Source organism: Cylas formicarius, unplaced genomic scaffold, assembly GCF_029955315.1.
Source record: "Cylas formicarius isolate icCylForm1 unplaced genomic scaffold, icCylForm1.1 PGA_scaffold_4__25_contigs__length_36172078, whole genome shotgun sequence".
In the NCBI taxonomy this organism is placed as follows: domain Eukaryota; kingdom Metazoa; phylum Arthropoda; class Insecta; order Coleoptera; family Brentidae; genus Cylas; species Cylas formicarius.
In genome coordinates, this window is record NW_026844334.1 from 883742 (window position 1) to 909612 (window position 25871).

General features: G+C 34.6%; 1 protein-coding gene across 2 annotated transcripts; it reads left to right on the top strand.

Moving 5' to 3' along the window:
- The first annotated feature begins 207 nt into the window (after positions 1 to 207).
- Positions 208 to 25208, top strand: LOC132701204 (neuropeptide CCHamide-1). Of its 2 annotated transcripts, XM_060668966.1 has the most exons (6): positions 208 to 376; positions 4067 to 4111; positions 17609 to 17644; positions 17939 to 18143; positions 23711 to 23801; positions 24927 to 25205. In XM_060668966.1, exons 1-6 carry the CDS (start codon positions 295 to 297, stop codon positions 24954 to 24956), a joined length of 489 nt encoding a protein of 162 aa, XP_060524949.1. In that variant the 5' UTR covers positions 208 to 294; the 3' UTR covers positions 24957 to 25205. The 2 variants fall into 2 exon arrangements, with proteins under 2 accessions (XP_060524949.1, XP_060524950.1); XM_060668967.1 differs by lacking the exon at positions 4067 to 4111 and having other exon boundaries at positions 24927 to 25208.
- The last annotated feature ends 663 nt before the right edge of the window (positions 25209 to 25871 follow it).

The window sequence follows — 25871 nt, forward strand, 5'->3', positions numbered from 1 at the left end:
TGACTTGTTATTTATTTTTTTAATTTCAAAATGGCTGGTGCCGCGCGTTTTATCAATGGACGAGTAAACCGGCGTGAGCGGGTACGGCGGCGGGGGGCGGGGAAGGGGGAGAGAACGTGGCGAAAACTACCCCTACGCGAGACCGTCCCATATAAAAGCGATGCCGCTCGGTTTGGCGAGTCAATTTTAAACTGTTGCTTCGTCTACTGTCCCCCCTAACCAGAGCAACAAGTAGTGCCGCGTAGCCGACACGATCCCCCTTTATTTTTTGCCGATTTTTATTTTTCCGTCGACATGCAACCCAAAGTAGCGATGACCGGGGCCGGCAAGATGGTCGTCATCCTAGCGATATTTTTCTTCGTCGAGTGCGTCGCCGGTAAGTGGGCCATTTTCTCCATTAAGCAACCATTGTCGTCGTATTTTTTTCAAAATTTTCCTAAAGTACATTTTGCGACCGCACCCAGATATTTTTCTGCCCCCGTAGATTTTTCTTTACCAGTGATTACTCCAACTTGACTTCTAGAATTTAGTATTTCAGCATTAATTTCGCTCTAACTTTTACTACCTGTTTCGTAAAAAAATAAATCAATTTTCTAAACAGCAAAATCAAATTAAATTAATTATTTATTAATAATATTATTATTATTATTTTAATGTTTTAATTTGTATGTGACAAACGAATTTTTTTCTGCTCCTGTACATTTGATTTCCATTTTTCTTTACTAGTAGTTACTTAACTCAAGTTTTGTAAAAAAAATATACGAATTTCCTGAACTTAATTTATTTAATACGTTTTAACAGAAGTTTTGTCGGTTTGTTTTTCGCTTATATTTATTTACTTTATTTGTTATTTATTTTTCTTCTCTTTTCTTAGTATTTATCATAAAATTCAAAGAAATTTCAGTATGAACCCCGCTCTACCTTTTATTGCTTGTTTCGCAAAAAATGTGTCAATTTTCCAAACAACAAATTCAAATTAATTTGGTAATAACTACCCCCTGCAAGTCTTGCAGATCATATATTTGAAATTCCTGTTAATAGTGTTCTTTATACTAATTTATTCAAATATATATTTTTTTGTTAACATTTTTTATACAAATTTTTGAACGTTACTCATTCTGCAAGTTTCGTAAAAAAATATCCGAATTGTAATATACCTTAACAGAATAGTTGCCTGTTTTTCTCATTTTTATTTATTTAGTTTATTTGTTATTCCTTTTTCTCATTTTTCGTCTTAGTATTTTTCATTAAATTCAAATTCCTTCCCGAGTTATAGCCACAATCATTTCTGTTTTACTATTTATTTCTAACACATTTTTTTTAAACAACTGTTTCGATCGTCCTATCGATAATTGTTCTTAATCTAAAGTTTTTTTCTAACATTGTGAGACAATGTGAAATTCATTTATTTTATTTACCTTTTTTAATTTCTCCCAAGAGTGCAAAAAAATCATTTTTCCTGTCCAATTATGACTGACGTGTTTGACTTTAATATTTCTATCAATTCCGTTTTTTTTTGATCATTTATTACTAACAATTTTGTAAAAAATATCTGATAATATAAATGAACAATTGAAATTGTCTATTGTTGATTCCTTGTTGCTTTTTTTTTCTCATTATTTCTCATTATAGCCCCAATAGCCCGCCTCATTTTAGACTTCAATAGTAAATTTTTGATTGTTTTATTAATAATTATTTTTTTCAGTTTTCTTAATTTACTTTATCAGTAATAAATAAGTGAACAATTCCCAAAATTTAAAAAATCGTCTCTTCATTTATATTTATTTTGAGATTTATTGGTTCATTTGCTATTTCTTCTTCTTCGTTTCTTTTTTAATGTTGCTCATGCTCATTTATAAACACCCTTTTGCATTTTTGGACTACTTTTGACTACAAAATATCTGAATAGTCCTGTTATGAAGTTGTTTCTAATAAAATTAAAGGAAAGCCAACGTCCAACGTCCCTAGACAACTTTTATTTTTATTTATTTATTTTTTTAAATTATATTATTTTACGGTAAAGTTGACACGTATTATTACGCTGCGTTTATTGAGCTTTAAAATCATATTGCGACCATTTTACACGTATATTTAAATGCTCCGGATATTTGGTGAACCGTGCACTACGATTTTATCGCTTCGATTTCTATATTCCTACTTTTTGTTTATAAAATCCCGGAATTAGAAAGGAAAACCGACCGGAGTTTTAATTTTCAAAATGGCCTCCCCGTCGTACTATTAGATTAACCGCCGGGGGGAAACAAATCAAATAAAGTTCCGCAGAGCCCCTCGCGATTTCAATTGTCCCCCCCCCCTGCCCCCGGTTTCTTTCAATTGTTTTTTCGTTTAAATTGTGCGCACCGAGATAATTCAAAAACCTAACGAAACGCGACGTTTTTTTTTAAATTTTATTCGTTTTTATTACCGTTAAACAATGCGAAAAATTACTCACCCGCTCCGCCCTGGGGAGAACGTCGCGGAATCTCGCACGGCGCAAAGGGGGAGGACCCAAATTTCGCATTATAATTATTTTTAGTAAAAGTAAATAAAAAGCAAATAAAAAAATATATTACAAAACATATTTATACAGGACGTTCGGGAATTCGGTACCAAAATTTTAGGACTCCGCCAACTTTCTTCGTAGTTCTTTCTCCTTCTATTTTCCCCCGAAAATCTAAATCAACGAAATTCGGATTTCCTTCCCACTTATAACCACAAAGTCCGTTTCTTTTTTGACATTAATATTTCGAAATTTTTGGGCCATTTTTATAACTAACACTATATATATCCGCATATCTGCTTAATGGGGGCAAACTTAATTTTTTTTTAATAAATTTTTAAAATTCCCAACTAATTGTATTAAACGATTCCGTTTCTATGAAGAAAATTACTTAATTAAGGTCGAAGAGAAAGAAAAAAAAAATTTTTATGGTTCTTTATAAAATTTTATGAATTTTAAAATTATTTATTTAGAATGAATTTCAAAGAATATTATGTGGTCGAGCGGAAGACAATTTAGTTATTAATCCAAATTTAATTAAACAAAACTATTCTTGTCAGCGGCGTCCCAGATCGTGAACTGATTTTTTTTAGATCGTGCAATTGTCAAGCTTTTTTGTTCCTCCCGTATATTGACACTTAATTTTATGCGTGAAAAGATCTCCTTCGTCTGTGACCACTGACCGCGGAGCACAAACTCGTAGTTGGTAGATTAGCATGAATTTTATATTCAAGTGAGACCATAAACCGACTATGGAAAATCGTTCTTCCAAGGGATGCTGATTTTTCGATTATTAATTAAATGAATTAATTTAATTATTCATTTACGTAATTTAATTAATGTAATGTCATTAATAATTTATTAAATATAAATTTAATTAATCAAGGACTTAATTAATTTAATTAAAACTTTAAATATTTGATGAAGTTGCTATTTTTTAAAAATTACTATCCTTGAATTTAATTTATTAATTTAATTGATTTGATTAAATAAATTATTGACCGGGACCAACCTGCTCTTTATTTAGTTGATTTCATTATTATTTAATGATTTAATTAATGATGTTTACCAATAACTAAATTAAACTAATTAAAGCATCATACATATAATTAATAATTTATTGAATTAAATTAAATTGTTAATTAATTTGTATAATTCATAACCCTGGAATTTAATTTAATAATTTACTTAATTTGATTAAGTAAATTATTGAACGTGGCCAACATTTCATTAATAATTTAATTATTTAATTAATATTTTTTTTAACGAATAACATCATTAATTTAATTAGAACTTTATGAACTAAATGAAATTGTTAATTAAATTGTTCAATTATTAATCCTAGAGTTTAAGTTAATGCTTTAATCAATCTGATTAAATTATTGAACCAGGCGTACTTGCACTTCGAGAGGGTTGTAGGGTCTCTTTTGAATATAACATTGAATTTTCCTATTTAAATCAACGCATCAACGCGTAGAGTCGCGATAATTACATCGGAGGCGGTAGATCGCATGAATTGTGATATTCGTGTCAATATTGAGAAGTTTAAAGACTGGTGCTTTTCAGAAAACTCCGGTTTCGTTTATCACAGGAGAGGACGGATCACGAAAGGTGAGTGAGGCGAACCTTAGACGGTAGATCGGTAGTATAGCAGTAGTATAGTAATTTTCCGCGGAAATTTTAACTGCATCCATAATGAATCCCGTAATCGCCAATTAGCATTGTCGAAATTATTAATCTTAACGGTGTTGTTTGATGGAGGAGGGACCGAGAACCCCGGAGCTAAGTTCTGATAGTTCCCGAACTTGCCGTTATTAACTTTTTAATGTTCGGGGCGCTTGTAATCCGTCTGGAATAGAAAAAAAAATGAATGGAAAAAACTCCCGTTGCTGGGGAAGTTTTCGCGTGGTATTGGTAAACTAAGAAATCAAATTTGATTGTAGTTCGCGCGATTTTGGAAGCCCCTTCAATTTTAATGCACTCTTGTTGGCATCTTTACGGCCTGACATTAATTAATTCGTTAATTATTAATAATAATAATAATATTAATAATAATTGACTTTAAATTTCACGTTTCAAGCATAGCTTTTCCAGTACAAAACTTTTTAGACACACAAGATTGCTTTCGAAAAATCGTCACTCGGCGGGGCAAGTTCGTAGCGCGTAGCGCAAAGCAGCTTTTTATTATAAAAGCAAAGAACTTCGCGGTTTCGTGTGGTAAAGGCACGCATTGCTTTTGGATCACTATGGAACCCTGTATAAAATATCCTTCACATCTCGTGGAAATTCAAAGTTACAACAAACATCGGTAAATATTAAAATTTGCACAAATAAGAGCATTGTCGAATGGTATTTTTTTAAATATCTCGCGCCCTGTGTAATTAACGAAACTTGAAACTCTCTCATGACACGGTTTACGATACTGTTCAAATAAAATTATCCCATCTTTAACGGTTTTTCATTTATCGCCAATAATTTATCCACAAAAACGGAAACTTTTCGGATATTTTAGATATTTTGCCCATGAACGACACACCCTGTATATGATACAATTATTGTTCGAAGTAGAGGTTATAGCCCTGGATTTTCCTGGTTCAAGAATTTTTTAAAAATAGTAAATCGTTTTCGAGAAAATAAGTTTTTTCTGAAACCATGCAGTGCACCATAATAATCAATAACGTTATCGCGTCTTGACAGCCACCGAAATAACGATTTCAATATGGATTTTTTCAACTATCCCGAGCAGCGTATGTGATAGACGAAAACCGCAAATACAAAAATTGTAGCTCTTGATGCGGCCTATGACACCGTTTGAACCAATTAGCCATATTTTTTACGATTTTTGATTTGCGGCTATTGATTTATTCTGTAAAAGAACAATTTTCTAGGTCTTTTAGATTTTTGCTTATAATTTGAAAACCCTGTATATAATCGAAAAAATTTCCGAAATAAATGTTATTGCACCAGATCTTCTGCTTCTGCTGGTTAAATAATTTTCCCAATCGGATGAACGGTTATGGAGAAAAACATATTTTTCTGGAAGTTAAAATTACCAAAAAAAATCAAACATTTAAAAAAAATATTTGGTAAAATTTTTTAAATGTGGATACGGACTTTTACTTCTCTGCTAACTTTGAAGTTGATATCTGCAAATTTAGGACACATTTCTCATTTAGCGCGGAATTTCGGGAACACCCTGTACAATAAGTGAAAACCTGAAATACAAAAGTTTTTGCTGTCTATGCGGGCTATATCGCAGTATAGAAGAAAGTGAGATCTGAATCATAGTCTTTCAGTTATAACCAATTTTTAATAATAGGGGGACCCATTTTTCACTTTTTTTGAATTTGCGGCGCAATATACAGGGTGCGCCGCAGACGAGAACGGAGAACGGACAGACTAAAAAAAAATTTTTGCGACGGTGATCATTTCAACCAACCAACCTTCGAAAAATTCGATTTAATCGATTTTCGAAAGTAACAAGCCCGTGACTAATTACTAAATTGCACTTTGTACTTGGAAACTGCAAAAAAATGAAGCCACAGCAGTCTAATTGCTATTGCTTCAAGCTGGAATATCTTCAGTTTTAGATAACTGTTCAATCCGCTGCCAGCTGCTCCGCCATTAATAATTCATAAGACAAGAATGTTGGTAAGTTTATGGTTGCAAATCACTTTCAGTTTCAGTAAAAGAACATTAGGAGAACTTAAAGCGTCGCCCTTGAAAACTTCTTTTTTCGCAGTTTTTTGAACCAAATTTCTACGATCGGAATTATCAATGTGGCGTATCGGGTTCCATACCCGAGCTAATAATAATAAGACGCATTTCCTTAATTACGTTCGATTAGCAAAATTGTCGCGCAAATAAGCGTTGACACCTTTTGCTCTCGCAACGAATGATTCAATTAAGGAAGCGTTTCTGTTGATCGATCGTAGACTCGCGTGTTTTGAAATTCGGAACTGACCCTAAACCAGGCTTACTGGTGGCATTAATTCGGGACCAGTAGGTGTGTGGGGCGGCCTCGGTCCAAAAAAAAATGACTGTCGTGGGTAGCAGAGTCGTGTGGATTCCGTGACATCAATTTCGAATGCGTCCCGGAACCCGCCTAGACATCCTACTTAATTTTTCGAAAAATGTTTTAATAAAATGTAAACTTGCAACGATAGTGGTCATTAAACAGGGTGAACCATTTGAAAGGCTATATCGTACAGTTTCTTAACTATCTCAATTTTAAGTGTGTTTTGCAAGAATTTAAAAAAAATTCTATATGAAAAACGTCTTTTTGCCACGGTTTGATAGTTACGGCCAATGATTAACTTCGAAAAATGGTAATTTTCAGTTTATTTCATAACTAGACAACCCTGTTTACTAAACTACATATGTATTTCTTCTACCGGACATATCGTTTTCGAGAAAACCATTTTTTTTTCGGTCCAGAAAAAAAATTCAAAATTTTTCTAAAACAACAAAGAACAGACAATGAATTAAAATTAAATAAAAAAATAAATTAAACAACAACGAAATTGTCCAGTTACGTCACGTATAGTGAAATATTCTGCGTATGTCACAACACAAAACATTTGTCAAAATGTGGTTTAAAAATAGCTTTCAGAACTAATTTTTGAAAAACAAAAAAATCAGGTGCCAGGTTGAAATACGAATCTTGTCCTAAAATTTATATTGGACAAAATAGGTTTTAAAACAATAGTCTAGATTCTAATTATGCTACACACTTAAACGCATTTTTGACGACAATTTTACATACAGCCACCGGAATTAGCTGAAAGCTGCTAGCTACGCAGCGAACACACAACATTCATCTTCATTTGCAAAAAGGACAAAAGTATATTTAGAATTAATGCAAAATTTAGTCACCGATATACGAAAGCCAACAAAGCAATGAAAAGCGGCTAGAACTTTTTTTATGTTTTGCAGGTTATGTTCATCATCGCGGATACTTCTTCTTCCATTCTAGTAGCAATGGGCAACATAGTTACCAATGCTGGCTACAGTTTTGTTACATAACTATTATTGTTAGGATAAATGAAACGGAATATGATTTTAAATGCCCATATTGCTATCGTTTAAAGCCTTAACAGTATTGTTACTTAAACATGATCATAACAATGTTGTATCAAATTAAAGCTAATCCTCAGTTTAACAATATTTGAGATTCTATATTGAAAATCGATTGTTTCTTCCTTACGAGTGAAGCTTAGAACTTTACATTTATCTACGTTAAGATACAGATGGCGTGCTAGGACGTGCGATTGCTCTGACTGGACTTCATCTCTTTTTTTTGTGACGCTCGCAACTGAGTGACCGTACATCGTATATATCTATCGTTATTATTATTAAATGCGGCGCATTGCAGTGTTCGAGCCCGACACCTGCAGGTAATTAAATCAGTGCCGCTTATTAAAATATACGAAGGCGTCTTGTTTATCGGAGACGCGATTCAAATCTGAGCAACGAGAAACCCAGCGTGCGTTTTTAATAAAAACCGACACCAGGGGGCGCGCGTTATGAGTTCCGCGAGAGACAAAAGCTGCGACGCGAGGTCTAATCGAACCTTATTAACACCAGCACCAACTTAAAGTCTACATTTTCGCTTGGCGAAGATTAAAAAAAAAATAATAACAAACGGCGAAGTCGGTTTACGTCGCGGAAAGACTTTTCCTCGGGGAACGCGGGGCAAAGAAAAGGAAACGGAGCCGGAAGGCGGGAAATTTTCTCCCGGGCTTTCCGCCGCTTCTTTTTGTTCGGGGGCGGCCGAAATCTAGCTAATTGCACCGATCCCGTGGGGCGCGACGTTTGGGCAATTTATCGACAGCCATCAATCGTCACGAAAGGGTTATTGCAAACGAATCGCCTAATAATTCATAAAACCGACGTTAGGAAAGCTATCACCATAACCACCATTGCCGTTTGATTTTATTTATCCATTTACTAGTTCAACTTGCGGGCTCACAGCAACTTGCAAGTATGAGCATGTAACTACTGTTCATATATATAAGAAAGTGACCAATCGCTTTTGAATGGGATTATCCAACATATAATGCAACAAGATTGTTACCTAAAGTTTCGGAATTTAAATTCAGGTAAAATTGTGGTCCGTAATAAAAAATAATTTTATACCTACCTGCGTTTAATATTCTTTGGTTTGGTATACTACCGGTGTTAAATGTGGCAGAACTACCTTATGGAAGTGTATTCAACACATCGGTTTTAGATTTAAAAAAATTGACAAAAGGCAAGTTTTAATGGAATCTTTAGAATTCGGAAATGGCCACTGGAATATCCAAAAAAAAAGGATTTACAGAGAACAACAAAGGCCAATTATTTACTTGGATGGTTCGACACTTATGATACCCAGGAACAGGGTTGAGTTGACTCAACTGATAAGTATAAAACAAACGCGCCATCAAAAAGAGGTAAAAGAATAACTATTTTGCGCGCTGGCTCTAAGGGTGGTTGGATTTCAAATGGACGTTCTATGTCTGCGAAAATTATTACAGATCCTTCTTCGGATTACCATGAAGACACCACCGCTGATTTATTTGAAAGTTGGTTTAAAAACAAACTAGTTCCAAACATTCCTCCTACATATTGCAAATAATATAGAATAAATAATAATTAGAACAGGCATTGATAGCGATAGTGATACTAATACATTATGTGAATAATTTTTAAGTAATTTAAGTAGGTAATAAAAATAATTTGTAATTTTATTTTAGATTTAAACATAAATACATACATAAATAAAGAAATATTGTTTTGTATCTTTCCTAACAAAACCCCAAATAATTAAATTCTAAGCAAAGTACGGACCTGTTCGGCCATATTTCATTTTTACAGCTTGCCCGGGTCTTTCCTAAATTCGTAAGAGTTAGTCACTTTCTTATATCTATGAACAGACTTTACGTACCCTTACCCTTTTATCTAATGTAAACAGCCTGGCAGGGTCAAAGCTCGAGAATCAGGTACATGAATACGTACTTACTGCAAGGACAACATATTGCATATTAAATTAAACTCTTAAGAACGATGCTCTTAAGAAAATGCTCAATCAAATTTAACTGTAAAATACTCAAAACGTCAAAGCAATAAATGCACTACATTTTTGGTCGTACAATAACACCCAGAAAGTTGTTTGTAATACAGTCCTTCCCGATATCATTATTCTTTTTTTATAAGAATTTCTCTCGTTCGGTCCTTGTTAGAAAAGTTTATTAAATTCGCATTGACGCGTGTCGTTTTGGGATTATTTTTGGATTTTTTATAAAATCAACCGTGCTCGCCTATTCCTTTTGCCAGCAGACGCATTAAACGCCAGCGGCACAGGGCAAATATGTACATCACTGTTATTGGATTAAACGGATACGCGGGGAGCCTTTTTTTCTTTTTCCGTCGTAAGATATTAAAAATTCCCATTGTTCGTAAACTCCCGCCGTGTAGTATTCGAAATCCCCATTAACAAATGAAGTTTCTCGGCTCACCTTTCCCTAGGATGTTAAGGGTAGTTTTTCCCGTCGTCGCCTAGGGGACGAATAATTTGCGAAGTTTTATTTACGACCGAAATAAGCCGGTGAGTCGCTTGGATAAACTTGGCAATTCAGCTTCGTATATTCCGCGTAATATATGAAACTTGCGAAAATAAGACCGGGTCTAAGAAAAACGATTACTTCGATCGGTTCGACGATAGTTTGATAGGTAAATGACAGTCTTTTTGCATTTTAATTCGATACGCTTTCCGGTATAAGAATTTCATTCGTCAGTTTCGTCAAAAGAAACCCCCTAATCCCCCCTAAAGTTGATTTGGGGTACAACGGAAAGGTTTCGGTTTGATTCAGTTGCTGCTTGTAAGTCCAGGTAACGCCAGGTCCGCGTTCGCGATATCTTCAAATCTCGTTTGAGCTCTTTGGGAGTAGTTCCGTGTAAAGGCACCGACTTCCAACGAGTGCGCTTAAAATTGCAGGAGATGTTAAGGCGATAGCGAGTTATTAAGACTCTCGCATTTGTTCGACTTTCCTTTGGACGGACATTTTTGCTTTGACCGTAACCGAGAGCCTTTCGAGAAATCCAAATCAATATAACCTCAAAAGCATTGCTTTGGCGCGTTGATAAGAATCAAGTCGATTCAAGTATCAAGTATCAAGTAGTTTTCCTTCGTATTCTGTATTGAAAGAATGGGCAAAACGTTTTCGAAGATGATTCAACAACTGGTGGACCAGTGGAGGTCATAACGGAAGATATTGTTGCGATTGTGGAAGAGGTGGTATTGAGTGATCGACGTCGAGGAAATCTCAGAAATTACTAAGCTTTCTGATACAAGTGTTCGTCGAATCCTGCATGATCATTTAGGTATGCATGAGGTTAGTGCAAGATGGGTTCCTAAAAACCTTTCGGCTATTCAAAAACAACGCCGCGTCGAGTGTGCGCGGTCTTTTTTGGAACTCTGTGAGTCGGAACCGAAGCCTGTGATAGAAACTATTGTGACGCGAGATGAAACTATGGTTCTCTATTATGACTCTCTATCGAAAAAATAATCAATGGAGTAGCGTCGTCCAAGAAAATTCAGAGTCTGCGAGTCAACCAAAAAAGTGATGGCCACAATCTTTTGGGATTGTGAAGGAATTCTTTTGATATATTTTAAAGAAACTAATACCACTGTCAATGGTAAATATTACTCAACATTATTACATAAATTGCGGGACTGCATACGTGTAAAACGTAGAGGAAAACTGACCAGAGGCGTCCATAGTCCAGATATGGCCCCCAGCGACTATTTGTTTGGATATTTGAAAAAGGACTTACGTGGACGGCGGTTTAACGAAGAAGTTGAGTTAAAAGAGGCTGTTTTAGCTCGTTTTGCAGACACATCAGAAGAATATTTTGTTAAAGGGATTGAGTTGTTAAGAAAGAGTTGTAATAAGTGTATTGAAGTTAAGGGGGATTATATTGAAAAATAATAAAAAATTGTTACTCTACTTTGTTTCTTTCATATTCAGGCCGGGAAATTTTGGCGCTGCCCTCCTACATACAGCTACAAACAGTAGAGAATTAAATGTGTTGGAAGCCATGGAGATTAAATTCTTACAAAAGCAATAATTAAGGTTTTATTGTCATTTTTCGGTATATATAGTAGCAGGTAGGTTGTAAATATTACATACAACCTGAACTTTTAGTTTTTATTTATTTTGTTAAATGGATTTTCATCAAATAAAAGTTCGATTATTGACATGCTTCAAATATACAGAGTGACCTGATATTATCTCCACCACCTCGGTGTGTGCTGTGGAAGCCGCTTTGCTTATCTACTGGGAATTTTAAAAATTACAAATTTAATTTTCAACTTCCCGGGACGTTTCTTTAAACGGGAAACCCGGGCATTATTGAAAAACGAAAATAGGAAAATCGACGGCGTCGGGCACTCCAGGCGGAATTAGAGCGTCTCTCTTGTTATTCTATTAAGAGGAACGCTGGTCATATCCGACTTGAGAATGTAACGCTGAGATTTCTCGGTGTTTCAAACCATTTCGCGCAACTTGTTTCGAGATCGATCAGATTTCCGCCTCCGTTACGGCCAGCGCGTTTATCAAAAGCAAAGGCTATAAATAATAACAACAATGTAATGCGGTGAAGGTAAGTCGACGGTTTTTAAGGCCGAAAGGAAACACCGCATTTCGAACGACTTGTCGAGACTTTGCAGTGTTTTGTTTACCACGGTGTAGAAATCTGTAAGATTTAAATTCTTCGTGCAAAAACCTAGTGGTAGTGGATTAAATGCATACCGAAATACCTTTTTCATTTTTGTTTGTTTGGAGTCATTAAAATTTTGATTAAATATAGTCTTTCGACCATACATGACTTATCTTACAACAATAACGTAGAAATTACGAGAAAAAGTCAATTTTTGAGCAGGCTTAACAATATAAAGATTGGCGTTTGAATTTTATTGAATATTTTATTAAATGCTAATTACTAGCGTACTAAGGACAACTGAGCAAAGAGCAAAGAGCGTTTGAGACTTCAAAGAAAGCAAGGTATAATAGTACACGTGAATCCGAACCACTTTGTGCCCTTCAAGTTTTTTTTTTATATTCTTGTCATGTTCTGGCACCAAAAAGAAAAAAATTGGAAAATGCCATTTGGTTATATGTAATACGAAAGAGGTAAAAGGCCACCTAAAATAAAATAATAGATTTTCGATTTGTGCAGATAAACCAGAGATAAGGATTTTTGAAGAACATATCAGAATTTGCGAATAATGCATCAGAATTTCTGAGTTAGCGCAGGATTTCTGTGATACAAATTGTAATTTTTGAAAAATAAGTCAAAATTTCTGTGTTAAGTTAAGTTAAATTTCTGGGAAACAGTTCAGAGTTAAATTAGAATTTCTTGCTCTCTTAAGGGACAGTGACAGTTTCTGAAAAACAAATCGGAATTTCTGACTTAATGCAAAATTTATGAAAAATAAGTAAGAATTTCTACTTCAAATCAGAATTCCCTTAAAATAAGTCGTAATTTCTGAGTTAGGTAGGAATTTCTGATAAATAAGTCATTATTTTTCGATAGTTAGTCAATTTCTGAATTAAGTCCGAATTTCTGAAAAATTGCTCAGAATATCTGACTTAAGTCAATATTTGTAGAAAATAAGCCAGAATTTATGAAAAATAAGTTAGAATTTCCGAGTTAAATAAGGTTTTTTGAAAAACCAGTCAGAAACTACTGGACAATAAGTAATAATTGCTGCGTTAATGTAGAATTTCTGACAAAATAGGTAAGAATTTTTGACAAATAAGTCATAATTTCTGAGCTGATGCAGGATTTATAAAAAGCAAGTTTGAATTTCTCGAAGAATAAGTCAGAATTTCTAAAAAACAAGTCAGGGTTTTTTTTAAAACAAGTCAGACTTTTTGGCAAATAAGTCATAATTCCTGAGTTAATGAAGAATTTCTAAAAACTTACGTCAGAAATTCTGAGTTAAGTCAGGATTTCTGAAAAGCAAGATAGAATTTCTGGCAAATAAGTCAGAATGTTTGACTTAAATTAGAATTTTTTCTTAAAATGCTTGAAAGATGGGAAGGCACGGGGAGCAATAAAAAACCAAAATTGGACAATAAAAACTTTGGTAGTAATATAAAAAAAACTTTCACTCATTCCAGTTTAGAGATTGCCCTATTCTTTTTGGATCACCTTGTACATGTGATGTTTTCATTCGTAAAAATTTGTAGTTTTCCAGAAGTTTCGACTTATTTCTTCGAAATTCTTAATTTCTTTTTCAGAAATTCTGTCTTATTTTCCACAAATTTTAACTTAACTCAGAAATTCTGAGTAATTTTTCAGAAATCCTAACTTACATTTCGGAAATAATGACTTGCTTCTCAGAAATTCCGACCTAACTCAGAAATTATGACTTATTTTGCGGAAATTCTGATTTAATTTAGAAACTATGAAAAAAATTGAGTTACTGAAGTAAAATCTGTATTTCAGCGCTTTCATAATCTAAGCGGGTAACTGCTGAGTAATAAAAAGTGGAAAATATTATACGGGGTGTTATCGAAATGACGTCGTATAATTTAACGAGTTAATCGGGGCACCGCCCTGATGCCGAATCGATATCCCTCAGGCAGAATTCTTTCGAAAAAAACGCTGTTATTCGGAGAACTAGCTCGCAATGCGAGGTACTGGTTAGTTAATTTAAACTAACGAAAGAAAAAAAAGTGAGACTCTCGATTCGGAGACGGAGGCGGCGGGAACACCCCCTCAACCTCCTCGAAATTCTTTTTTTTTTTTGCCCGGGCCGCTACAAAGTATTATTTTTTTTGACGCGATTGTGTTGCAGCTTTCCGAAACGATTCGCCATTCGGCCCGGCGCTTTTTCGACAATAAGTCTGGCCGTTTTTCCGCCGGAAAACGTTTGTTCGGGAAATCCGAAAATTCCGTTTTTGTCTGACCCGCCTCCGGGCTGCTGCCGCCACCGGATATAATGAGAGCGGCTATTATACTTATTACGCGGAATTACGTGAAGTTTACAAAGAAAATGTTTGGTATACGGGGCCTGTTTGGTCCGAAAAATAGTTTTTTTTATTGATTGGTACTCAAACGCTCCAAAAAGCGTCAAGGCCTATTGTAATAAGTTTGAAAATGTTTACTGCAGCAGCATACCAGCACGCCACTGCTTTTTTTTGCAAGTGAAGTCAATAATACATAAAAATACATAAATAATAAATGAAAATAAATTATTTTTTTTGTAAGTTTCCGCAGTGGTCGCTAGCGGGCATATTCCCACACTTTTAGTTTAAATCGCGTTCTTTGAGAACAATGTTGGGATACCGTTTAAAACTCGGATAAATTCGAGCCATTTTCGTCAAATGAACCTTGGAGTTATCATTCGGATTGGTTTTATCGCCGCTGTAAATAAAATTAATGTTATAATATTAAATGTAACAGTATCACTTTTATTGGAACAAAGGTGGCCAAAAAACGGTCCAGCGTGCTAGTAAAATCCGCGTTTCGAAAGCTTTTTGCTAACCTATACATAAAAATACAAATACAAATACAAAAAACTTTCTCCGGAGATATACATATTAGAAGTTTGTTTATGGGTGTATAAAAATAAAAATAACTTACAAAAAAAAAACGGAGGTTCTCACTACTATAATACACGTAACCAAGACTGTTTCTCAAATGAAAAAAAAGGACTAGAATTTTCAAAAAAAAACTTTCTCCAGAGATATAACGTGTACATATACATATTAGAAGTTTATGGGTACATAAAAATAAAAATAACTTACATAAAAAAACGGAGATTCTCACTACTATAATACACGTAACCAAGACTGTTTCTCAACTGAAAAAAATGGACTTGAATTTTCAAAAAAAAACTTTCTCCAGAGATATAACGTGTACATATACATATTAGAAGTTTATGGGTACATAAAAATAAAAATAACTTACAAAAAAATCGGAGATTCTCACGACTATAGTACACGTAACAAAAACTGTTTCTCAACTGAAAAAAATGGACTAGAATTTTCAAAAAAAAACTTTCTCCAGAGATATAACGTGTACATATACATATTAGAAGTTTATGGGTACAGAAAAATAAAAATAACTTACATAAAAAAACGGAGATTCTCACTACTATAATACACGTAACCAAGACTGTTTCTCAACTGAAAAAAATGGACTAGAATTTTCAAAAAAAAACTTTCTCCAGAGATATAACGTGTACATATACATACTAGAAGTTTATGGGTACATAAAAATAAAAATAACTTACATAAAAAAACGGAGATTCTCACTACTATAATACAAGTAACCAAGACTGTTTCTCAACTGAAAAAAATTAACTAGAATTTTCAAAAAAAAACTTTCTCCAGAGATATAACGTGTACATATACATATTAGAAGTTTATGGGTACATAAAAATAAAAATAACTTACATAAAAAAACGGAGATTCTCACTACTATAATACACGTAACCAAGACTGTTTCTCAACTGAAAAAAATGGACTAGAATTATCAAAAAAAAACTTTCTCCAGAGATATAACGTGTACATATACATATTAGAAGTTTATGGGTACATAAAATTAAAAATAACTTACATAAAAAAACGGAGATTCTCACTACTATAATACACGTAACCAAGACTGTTTCTCAACTGAAAAAAATTAACTAGAATTTTCAAAAAAAAACTTTCTCCAGAGATATAACGTGTACATATACATATTAGAAGTTTATGGGTACATAAAAATAAAAATAACTTATATAAAAAAACGGAGATTCTCACTACTATAATACACGTAACCAAGACTGTTTCTAAACTGAAAAAAATGGACTAGAATTAAAAAAAAAACTTTCTTCAGAGATATAACGTGTACATATACATATTAGAAGTTTATGGGTACATAAAAATAAAAATAACTTACTTAAAAAAACGGAGATTCTTACTACTATAATACACGTAACCAAGACTGTTTCTCAACTGAAAAAAATGGACTAGAATTTTCAAAAAAAAACTTTCTCCAGAGATATAACGTGTACATATACATATTAGAAGTTTATGGGTACATAAAAATAAAAATAACTTACAAAAAAATCGGAGATTCTCACGACTATAGTACACGTAACAAAAACTGTTTCTAAACTGAAAAAAATGGACTAGAATTAAAAATAAACTTTCTCCAGAGATATAACGTGTATATATACATATTGGCAGTTTATTTATGGGTGTATAAAAATAAAAATAACTTAGAAAAAAAAACGGAGATTTGCACGACTATAAATACGTAACAAAGATTGTTTTTCAACTGAAAAAAAAGGACTGGAATTTTCAAAAAGAACTTTCTCCAGAGATATAACGTGTATATATACATATTAGAAGTTTGTTTATGGGTGTATAAAAATAAAAATAACTTACAAAAAAAAACGAGGATTCTCACGACTATAATACACGTCACAAAGCAGAGCAGAGCAAACAGAGCTAAATTTCTTTTCTCCTAGAAAACTTTTTTGTAATTTAAACGAGTATTTTACCTATTAATATTTACCATCACTATGTAGTTGAACCCTGTTATATATTTTAATTATATAAATCTTTTATGTAATTTTCTGCCTGATATTGTGTACCTCATTTTGACCTACTTGACTAAATCCATAATACACTGATTATATTCCAAATGTAGGGGATAATAAAGATATTATTATTGTTACTATTATTATTATTATTATTATTATTATTATTATTATTATATGCAATGCAATTCGTTTTCATTTGTAGCAAAAGTTGATTTCGTTTAAAAATATTTTTTCGTCTGTTTCATAAATATTTTCTGCGTTTTCTGCACTGCACGTCTTCATCATCTTTCCAAATTAGCTTTATATCATTTAAAAGACAAAGGCAATGTATCTTTTTTTTTCTGCATTGGTTTCGCCATCGATTTAATTAATTAATTAAATTACATTAATCATATAACATTTAATTTAAAGAATGGGTAAATAAAAAGACCCATTGCCTGAAACGTTCGGTGCATTGTGAAGGGGATATTTTATAATACCGCTATTTAAACGGTGCTAATAATTTCTCCCTTCTTTTTCAGGGTCCTGTCTGAGTTATGGCCACGCGTGCTGGGGAGGTACGTTATGAAATATACGATATACAGGGTGTCCAAACTAGTTGTTGAATGTAATAGCGATATAATTTATTATATTCAGGACAAACCTACACTAAAATACGTAAACTTGCTTACAAATATATTGATAATAAAATTGAATTAAATTTAATTCATTAAATTCAATTAAATACATATTCAGTTTAATTAAGGAAATATTTAACCGACTTAATTAATCAGCTTATATATATAATATATAATAATGCGAATTAACGTTTAACTAAATCGGTTAATTAAAATTGTCGGGCGGACTTTCAGCACACGGGAAACGCGGCGGTCACGTCGAGTACTCCGATGAGTCGCCGAACAAGGACGAAACGCGGGCGAACCTGTTTCTCTCTAAGCTCGTGAGTCCCATAGACCTGCTCTATTATAGAGGGGCATGGAACGCGGACAAGCAGTTCAAGAGCGACGACGCCTCCGAAGAACTATCACGTGACTTAGACAAGGATCCCGCGAAAAGGTGAGTTCGTTGATCTGCTATCTACTATCCGGTGTTGCCGGATTTCTTCGGTAAATGCGCGGTGAAAGATTCGGTAGGATACATTTATGAGGACACGGACATTTTTAAGGAGTAAAGAAAAATGCTTCGCAGTAACATTTCCTTTAAAAAAATGTCGTGCACAAACAAGACAGGAACACGGAGTAAAAACAAATAAGTAACGACAATGCGATAGGCATCTGCGTTACGTAAATTTGGCGTCTCTTTTGTAAAATGGCCGCTAAACACCGTGTTCCAAATGACACTATCGACTATAAAGTTCAGTCGGAGAAATTGTGCAGCGACGTCATAGGATGACATCTTTATCTGCTTATGACTGGTCATGTCATGTAGCCCTGAAAGTTGCATTCAAACAAATCTTTATAGTTATAAAAGCGTTCGTCTGTTGAAATCCGTTTAATCATTTTTATGTTCTATGCAATGATAGGTGAAAATTAGAGGGACACTTAGTATGTTCCTTTTTTTAAATAGTAGTTAATATCAAGTTAATAGCTTCAATCGGTTCCCTTAGTTAATTGTTAACAAAGCAATCAAATGTACAACCGTACAACAAAATTAGTCTACAGTTTAAATAAATTAATGCTGTTTAAAAACTACGCGCCATTCGACTATAGTTTAAGTCAGTAGGTTGGATTAAGTTTGGACAATGAATTTGAAAATTTTGGATCTAGAATCAATGCTGGGCAATATTCGACTATAGTTCAATTCAGTAAGTTTTTGTTAGTTCAGTAGATTTTGGTTAAAGAATTTGAAGATATATGCAAAAATATAGGCTGTCTCATCTGCAATGCCTCTTAAAAATTACCCAAAAAGCGCTTAAATCGGTTACTTGGGTTAATTTTTAACAAAGACTTTAAAAGTACAACCAAAAATATAGGATGTCTCATATGGAAATCTAAACCACGCAAAATTCGACTATATTTTTAGTCAGTAAGTTGGATTGAATTTGGACTAAGAATTTTAAAACATAATATAGGGCGTCTCATTAACAAATCTCAATTTAAACTCTTTAAAATTGCCGAAAATCGACTATAGCTTAAATCCCTTACTTGGCTTAGATTTTAACAAATGATTTTTAGAACAACCAGAAATATAGGATGTCTCATGAAAAATATCAAATTAATGTTGCTTAAAAGCTACGCAAAATTTTACTACAGCTTAAATAGGTAAGAAAAGTTTATATTCGATACAGAATTTTAAAACTTTTAGCCTAAAAAAAAATGCTGCTTAAAACTAGACAAAATTTGAATATACTTTAAGTCAGTAAGTTGGATTGATTTTGATTAAAGAATTTGAAAATATAAATAAAAATATAGGGCGTCTCATTTACAAATCTAAAGTTAAACTTTTAAAAATTACCCAAAAATCGACTATAGCTTAAATTAGTAATTTTACTTAATTTTTAACCAGAATTTAAAAGCACAACCAAAAATATAAGACGAATCATTAAAAAAATCTTAAATTAATGGTGCCTAAAAACTACACAAAATTCGACTACAGCTTGAAAGGTAAGAAAAGTAAATTTTTGACACAGCATTTGAAAATCTTGGGTCTAAAATTATTGCTGCATAGTTCATTATTTTATCTCAGATGGCTCTAGAAATAGGCAGATCTAATGAAAAAACTTTACAAGCGGCAACGTTGCCTTATCTAAGAGAAACTGCGGTCCCGACCCGAAAGCCTTCTCTATTATGCGCCACGGTAAATCGCGTTAACACGCAAAGCAATTACTATTACAATTCACCTATAGACGCCGACGTTTCGACTATACGGAAGTCGCCCATCTTCGCGCTATATCGCCGAAACGGTTACCAAGATAATTAGTCGCGAAACTGTTAGCTCCGATCGGAGATTTTGGGGGCCGCGGTGTCCCCCCACCCCGCCCGGATCAGAGGCGGCGAATATTTCAAATTATTCAAGGTCGAAACTCTCGGTTTTTCGAATTTTCCTCGAAAACGGCAACTTTTATCGGAAAAACATCCCAGAGGCAAACTGTAGCCGGTAAAGTTATCTACGACAAGGGTTCTTATACTTTTGTCCTAGGAATCGTCTTTCCTAAGATAACGCGATTTTAAAGACGATATGACATTCATAGTCGGATTTTTCCGAGAAACGAACCACTTATATTTTTTTAAAATGGTGGCCCTGTATATTTTTGGATGATGCGATCGACTATTTCGAGAGCATTCCAAAAATACGTAAAACTCTGGGTTAGGTTCGTTTTTGTCAGTCGGATCAGAAGCAAAAAAAAAGCGGTTTGAGTCGACAATTCGGTTGTAAACATAGGTGGTGCGTTATCATATCTAATCGTTACCTACTGGTTAGAGTAGAACTGCTTAGCTTAGTGTTTAGGTCGTTTTGCAACGCCACACAGGTCCCGGGTTCGATCCCAGCCGGACGCAAAAAAATTCGCTTTGAGTTGACGCTTTTTCCGAGTATAATGAATTAATGTATTATTTGGTTTAAGTCACTAAATCGGAGTCGGTCGTGATCTGTATGTAACGTTGTAAAAATGGGTAGCGTGTCATCATATTTAATTAATTATTAATCGTTGCCTATAAATTATTTTATAGATGGTTAGCTTAGTGTTTAGGTAGTTGCTCAACCACGGACGGGGTCCCGAGTTCGATTCTTGCCGGTCGTAAAAAAAAGAGGTTTGATTTATCACTTTTTCCGTGGATAATTAATTAATAATAATAAATAATTAGGTTTTGGTGTTGAAGAATCGTAAACCTAATAGTATTGTCCAATCCGATAAGACAAGCCAAAATTATCTTATAACGGTTTTTATGTTTTCTTTCAATGCATTTGAAGGCGTATAAACCGTTCTATTTTGTGGTCTTTGAACAAATAAAATAATTTTAACTAGTGAGTAGTGCGCTTATGTTTGTGTTAATTGTATTTCTGTAAAAAAAACTTGGACAAAACAGTATTTTTAACCTTAAAACAAAGACTTAAAAGTTTTGTGTTCGTGCTGCTTATTAGCGGTGTTATTAGTTAGGAGGTAAGCTCAAAATATTACACATAATAATATATAGGTAAAGGTAAGAAATGCATTTCTTTTACCTTTTTCAATGAGATAAGTTACATCCAAAAATAGTTCGGTATGCATAGAACGAGGTGCAATAACAACTATTTCCAAAGGGAAAGATCTAGTATCCCGAACTATTCGGAACGAGTGGATAGTTCGGTGTAGAAGAGAGGACAAACTTAATCCAGATAAAAGCTATGTCTTCTCAGTTCATTTTACGATTACGAAAGAGACTTACAAAATGAGTTATTAGAATTAGTTGCATCACTAGCACACTAGCATCACTATCCTTATGTTCAAAAAGGGAGATAAGAAAGTACCCTCAAACTACAGAGGTATAAATCTCTTAAGCACTGCACTGAAACTTACAACAAAAATTATAGCAAACAAAATCAACAACTTAACACCCTTAGCCGACGAACAGCAAGGATTCAGATCTGGCAGATCATGTACAGATGCGGTTTTTGTCATAAGACAGATAACAGAAAAATCAATTGAATACAACAGACCGGCATACATGTGTTTTATTGATTTGGAAAAAGCGTTCGATCGAGTGCGATTAAGAGACGTTTTACACCTCCTTTACAACAGACAAACTCCACACAACCTCATCAAAACGATAGTAAATATATATGAAGCAAACCAGATCGAAGCAAAAATAAATGGGATCCTGACTGAACCAATAGCAGTGGGCCGAGGTATCCGACAGGGAGACTCCCTGAGTCCCCTTCTTCAATATTATCATGGACGAAGTAATAAGAAATGTACGATTACTGAGAGGATACAGAATGGGCGACCATGAAATCAATATTCTGTGCTACGCTGATGACGCCGTACTGGTGGCTGAAAGTGAAGACGATCTGCAACGACTATTACATCGATTTAACTGCACTGCCAAATCACTTAATATGATAATATCGGCCCAAAAAACTAAATGCATGACAACATCAAAAACACCATTAAGATGCAAATTAGAAGTTGAAGGCAAAATCATCCAGCAGGTAATGAAATTTAAATAGTTGGGCATAGAAATCTCGGGTTATGGTGATGTGGAGGCAGAGGTCAGAGAGCAAACAACAAGGGCAACAAGAATAGCAGGATGCTTAAGCGACACAATTTGGCGAAATAAAAACATTAAAATCGAAACCAAATCGAGAATTTACAAGGCAATAGTAAGACCAACCATGACATACACCGCAGAAACCCGACCAGACACAGCGAAAACTAAACAATTACTAGTGACAACCGAAATGAGGATACTTCGTAGAATAACTGGAAAAACGCTCTTTCACAGAGAGAGGAGCGAAAATATAAGACGAACATGCAGGGTGGAAAACGTTAATGCGTGGGTATTGCGTAGAAAGAAAGAATGGAACGAGCATATTAGTAGAATGGACAATAGAAGAATAGTCAGAATTGCACGCGACAAATCACCATTGGGTCGCAGGAGCTTAGGTCGCCCCCGAAAACGATGGAGTGACAACCTGGTAGTGGGATAGGCAGAGACGACGAAAATGAACAGGCAATTTGCCTAGACTAAAGTAGGAAGAAGAAGAAGAAGAAGAATTAGTTGCTCAACGCCAGACAGGTCCCGGGTTCGATCCTTGGCAGTCGCAAAAAAAACAGCGCTTTTTGAGTTGATACTTTTTTCCGATTATAATGAATTCGTTAATAACAATGAATAATTTGGTTTAATTCTCTAAATCGGAGAGTCGGGTAAAACTCATCTCTAACATTGTAAACATAGGCAGTGTGTCATCAAAAACTTGCGTGCATAGAAATCGACCCATTGCGAAGTTTTGATTTTGAATTTCATTATTTTTTTTAAAAATTACTGATTAGATAAAAAAATATGGTGTTTGAAAGACAATTTAATATGCTTCAATACGAGTTTAAATGTTTAACGGTCATCAAGAGGTTTGATTCGTTACTTTGTTCAAGGATAATTAATTAATTAATAATAATAATGAATAATGTGGTTTAGTACACTAAATCGGAGAGTCGGTAAAACTACTGATCTCTAACGTTGTAAACATAGGTAGTGCGTCATCATATCTAATCGTTACCTACCAGTTAATGCGCAACCGCATAGCTTAACGTTCGGGTAGTCGTTCAACCACGGACGGGTCCCGGGTTCGATCCTCGCCGAACGCAAGAAAAAAATCGAAATTTTTTCTTAGGAAAATAAATAACGTCTTTGGATTTGACCGATGCAACGCGAAAACGCCTCGCTCTACTCATCGGTATCTTCATTTCCGTCGGAACCCAAGCTCGAACGGCTAATCAGCATGCAAATGTCAAGCCGTTCGACTTTTTAATTAGGACACCGGGCGGCCATTAGATAGGAAGTTGGCCCGACGAACTTCTTCGACTATTATATAATAGTCGAAATTCGGAAAGCTTTGTGCCCCCTTCAATTACGGAGTTTAACGACCTAACCTCAAAAACGGATCGCGTTACGTCGGAGGGTGTGCTGAAAATCCGTTTTCGTTTTCAGCGACCGGGCGGAAGTGGAGGCGTTCTTTGGCGGGGCGGCGAGAGGCGGCAGGCAGACGATCGAGGACATTTTGAAAAACGACAAGTTTCTTGTAAGTTCTATCTTTATTAAATGTAAATTTCAATCATTAATAGAGGCCACACAAATTTGCGTACTCCATTCTACCTTGTACTGTAGGGTACTACTACAGGGTTAATTACGAAAAATAGAAAAAAAGTGCAAATACAAAAGTTTGAAGATGTCAAAATAACAGAAACATTGTTTATTATTACCTTGCATCGTACAGAATTATATACTAGATTTATATTTATTATTTGGCGTTTTGACTAGTTGTCAAAAGTAAAACATTGTTAAAACAATTCCAAACATAGATAACTTGGTTGCTATCATGGCAAACTTGACCATTTTTAAACAATATGGCTATTGTCCAGAAATCGAATGAAAATTATTTTTAAACTGAAATATCTTAAAAACGGCTAAATCAAATGTCAATAAACTATATGTTTTTGGAATCAGGAAAAAAAGAAATACGATTTAAGCCAATAATAAATAGAGCATTCCATTTTAAACGAAGATGTTGCTGCCATTTTGACAGCTTGCGATCGTAGTTTGTTTTTCTGACATTGACATAAGATAATAGAGCAAAAATCTTCAATCTTTTGTATTTACACTTTTTTTTTCAATTTTTCAAAATTAACCCTGTAAGTGATTGTCAAAATATAATAAATAACCCTGTACCTGCTTATATACTGAATGAGGGGCGGGGCTAAAAGAGGGGCATGAACATTGCCTCGGATGACTGACAATATTTTTGGTGACCTTCAATTTTAAATTCAATTTACAGCAAGGCCTGACATTCACATAATATTAAAATTTATCTATAAGGTCTGAAAGCTTCAAACCTGAATATTTGCAATAGCCTTGGATGAGAACTAAAAGTTCAGATTTTCACGGAATTATTTCTGACCTCCTCAAGTGGCCACCAGAGTGTCAGAGGGCGTAATCGCCATCTTCAATACTCGAAACTTAGAGTGAACGCTGTTTTAAGTCAGAGACAATTTCAAATCTTTTTTTGTTAGATGCTTCCTACTGTTTCTCTAAAAGGAAAGTGGTGTAGATTAACTCCAAAACGCTTCCCCTTACTTATTTTTAAAACGCGGCGTTGCCAAGTCCGACAATCTTTCCCCGAATTCGCTGAAGACCGTTTCTGTTTCAGGAAAAGCAAGATGGCGGCCGCCGCGTCTAGTTCGGCCGCCGTTTCGAGATTTTCCCTTCCCGCCGCCCGTAGCCACGCCCCTTCGCCCTACAATTTTCCTCTCCGCTACTTCGACGTTTGTTTATCGGGGCTGGAAAAACAAACGGCCAGAAGTTCGGTTCTAGAGAAGATTTTGTGCGACGAACGGCCCCCACCCCCCGCAAATGCCGCCACCCTCCGCTCCCCGCCCCCGAAACAGCCATTAGCGCTATTTTGTATTACTTAATTTTTATATATACATTTCTTTTTAAATATTTTCAGGGGGGTTGGGGGGGCCCAAACAACTCGTTATGTTGTCGATTTGTGTTGATCTATATGGAGTTGCTGCTTCGGCAGAAATAATAAACATAAATATATATAACTAAGCGCCGCGTTGTTTTACTAGGACCGATTACGTAAAAATTTAATAGAAAACGGTTAGAGCGTGCCCCTCCCCGTCGCTACCTCCTCCCGCACGCCGTAAGAATGTTATTAAAACCGTAACTCCGGGACCCGATAGATAATCTCTCGACCTACATAAACGTCTCCATAAAACGCGAGCGTATGACGTCATAAAAATGGTTTCCTCACTCGAGCGTCGTAGACGATCGGCATCTTTCAAATGCACTAAATTACGAGATTGGACATACAATAGAAGCGATCGATAATCGATAATGAAAAACAAACATTTCAAAAAAAATAAAAAAATACATAGTGATAATTACACATACACCCACTGGATGTAAAAAAGAAGAAGAAATACGCTTGCGTAGTTTATCTTAGTTTTTGACGCAAATTATTGGTTATTAACAGGTATATAACCTAATATTTTGAGGTTATTTTGAATTCAACAGTAGGATTTAAAAAAGAATTTAGGTCTCCCGTAGGGGCAGGTCGTAATGTCAGATTAAAATTTTTAAATTTAAA

Bases quoted from the DNA above. Each gene is read 5' to 3' on its own strand.
- LOC132701204 (XM_060668966.1), top strand. From the start codon at position 295: ATGCAACCCAAAGTAGCGATGACCGGGGCCGGCAAGATGGTCGTCATC. The intron at 4,112-17,608 runs GTGAGTGAGGCG...CTTCTTTTTCAG, and splicing joins GAGAGGACGGATCACGAAAG to GGTCCTGTCTGAGTTATGGC. The intron at 23,802-24,926 runs GTAAGTTCTATC...TTTCTGTTTCAG, and splicing joins TGAAAAACGACAAGTTTCTT to GAAAAGCAAGATGGCGGCCG.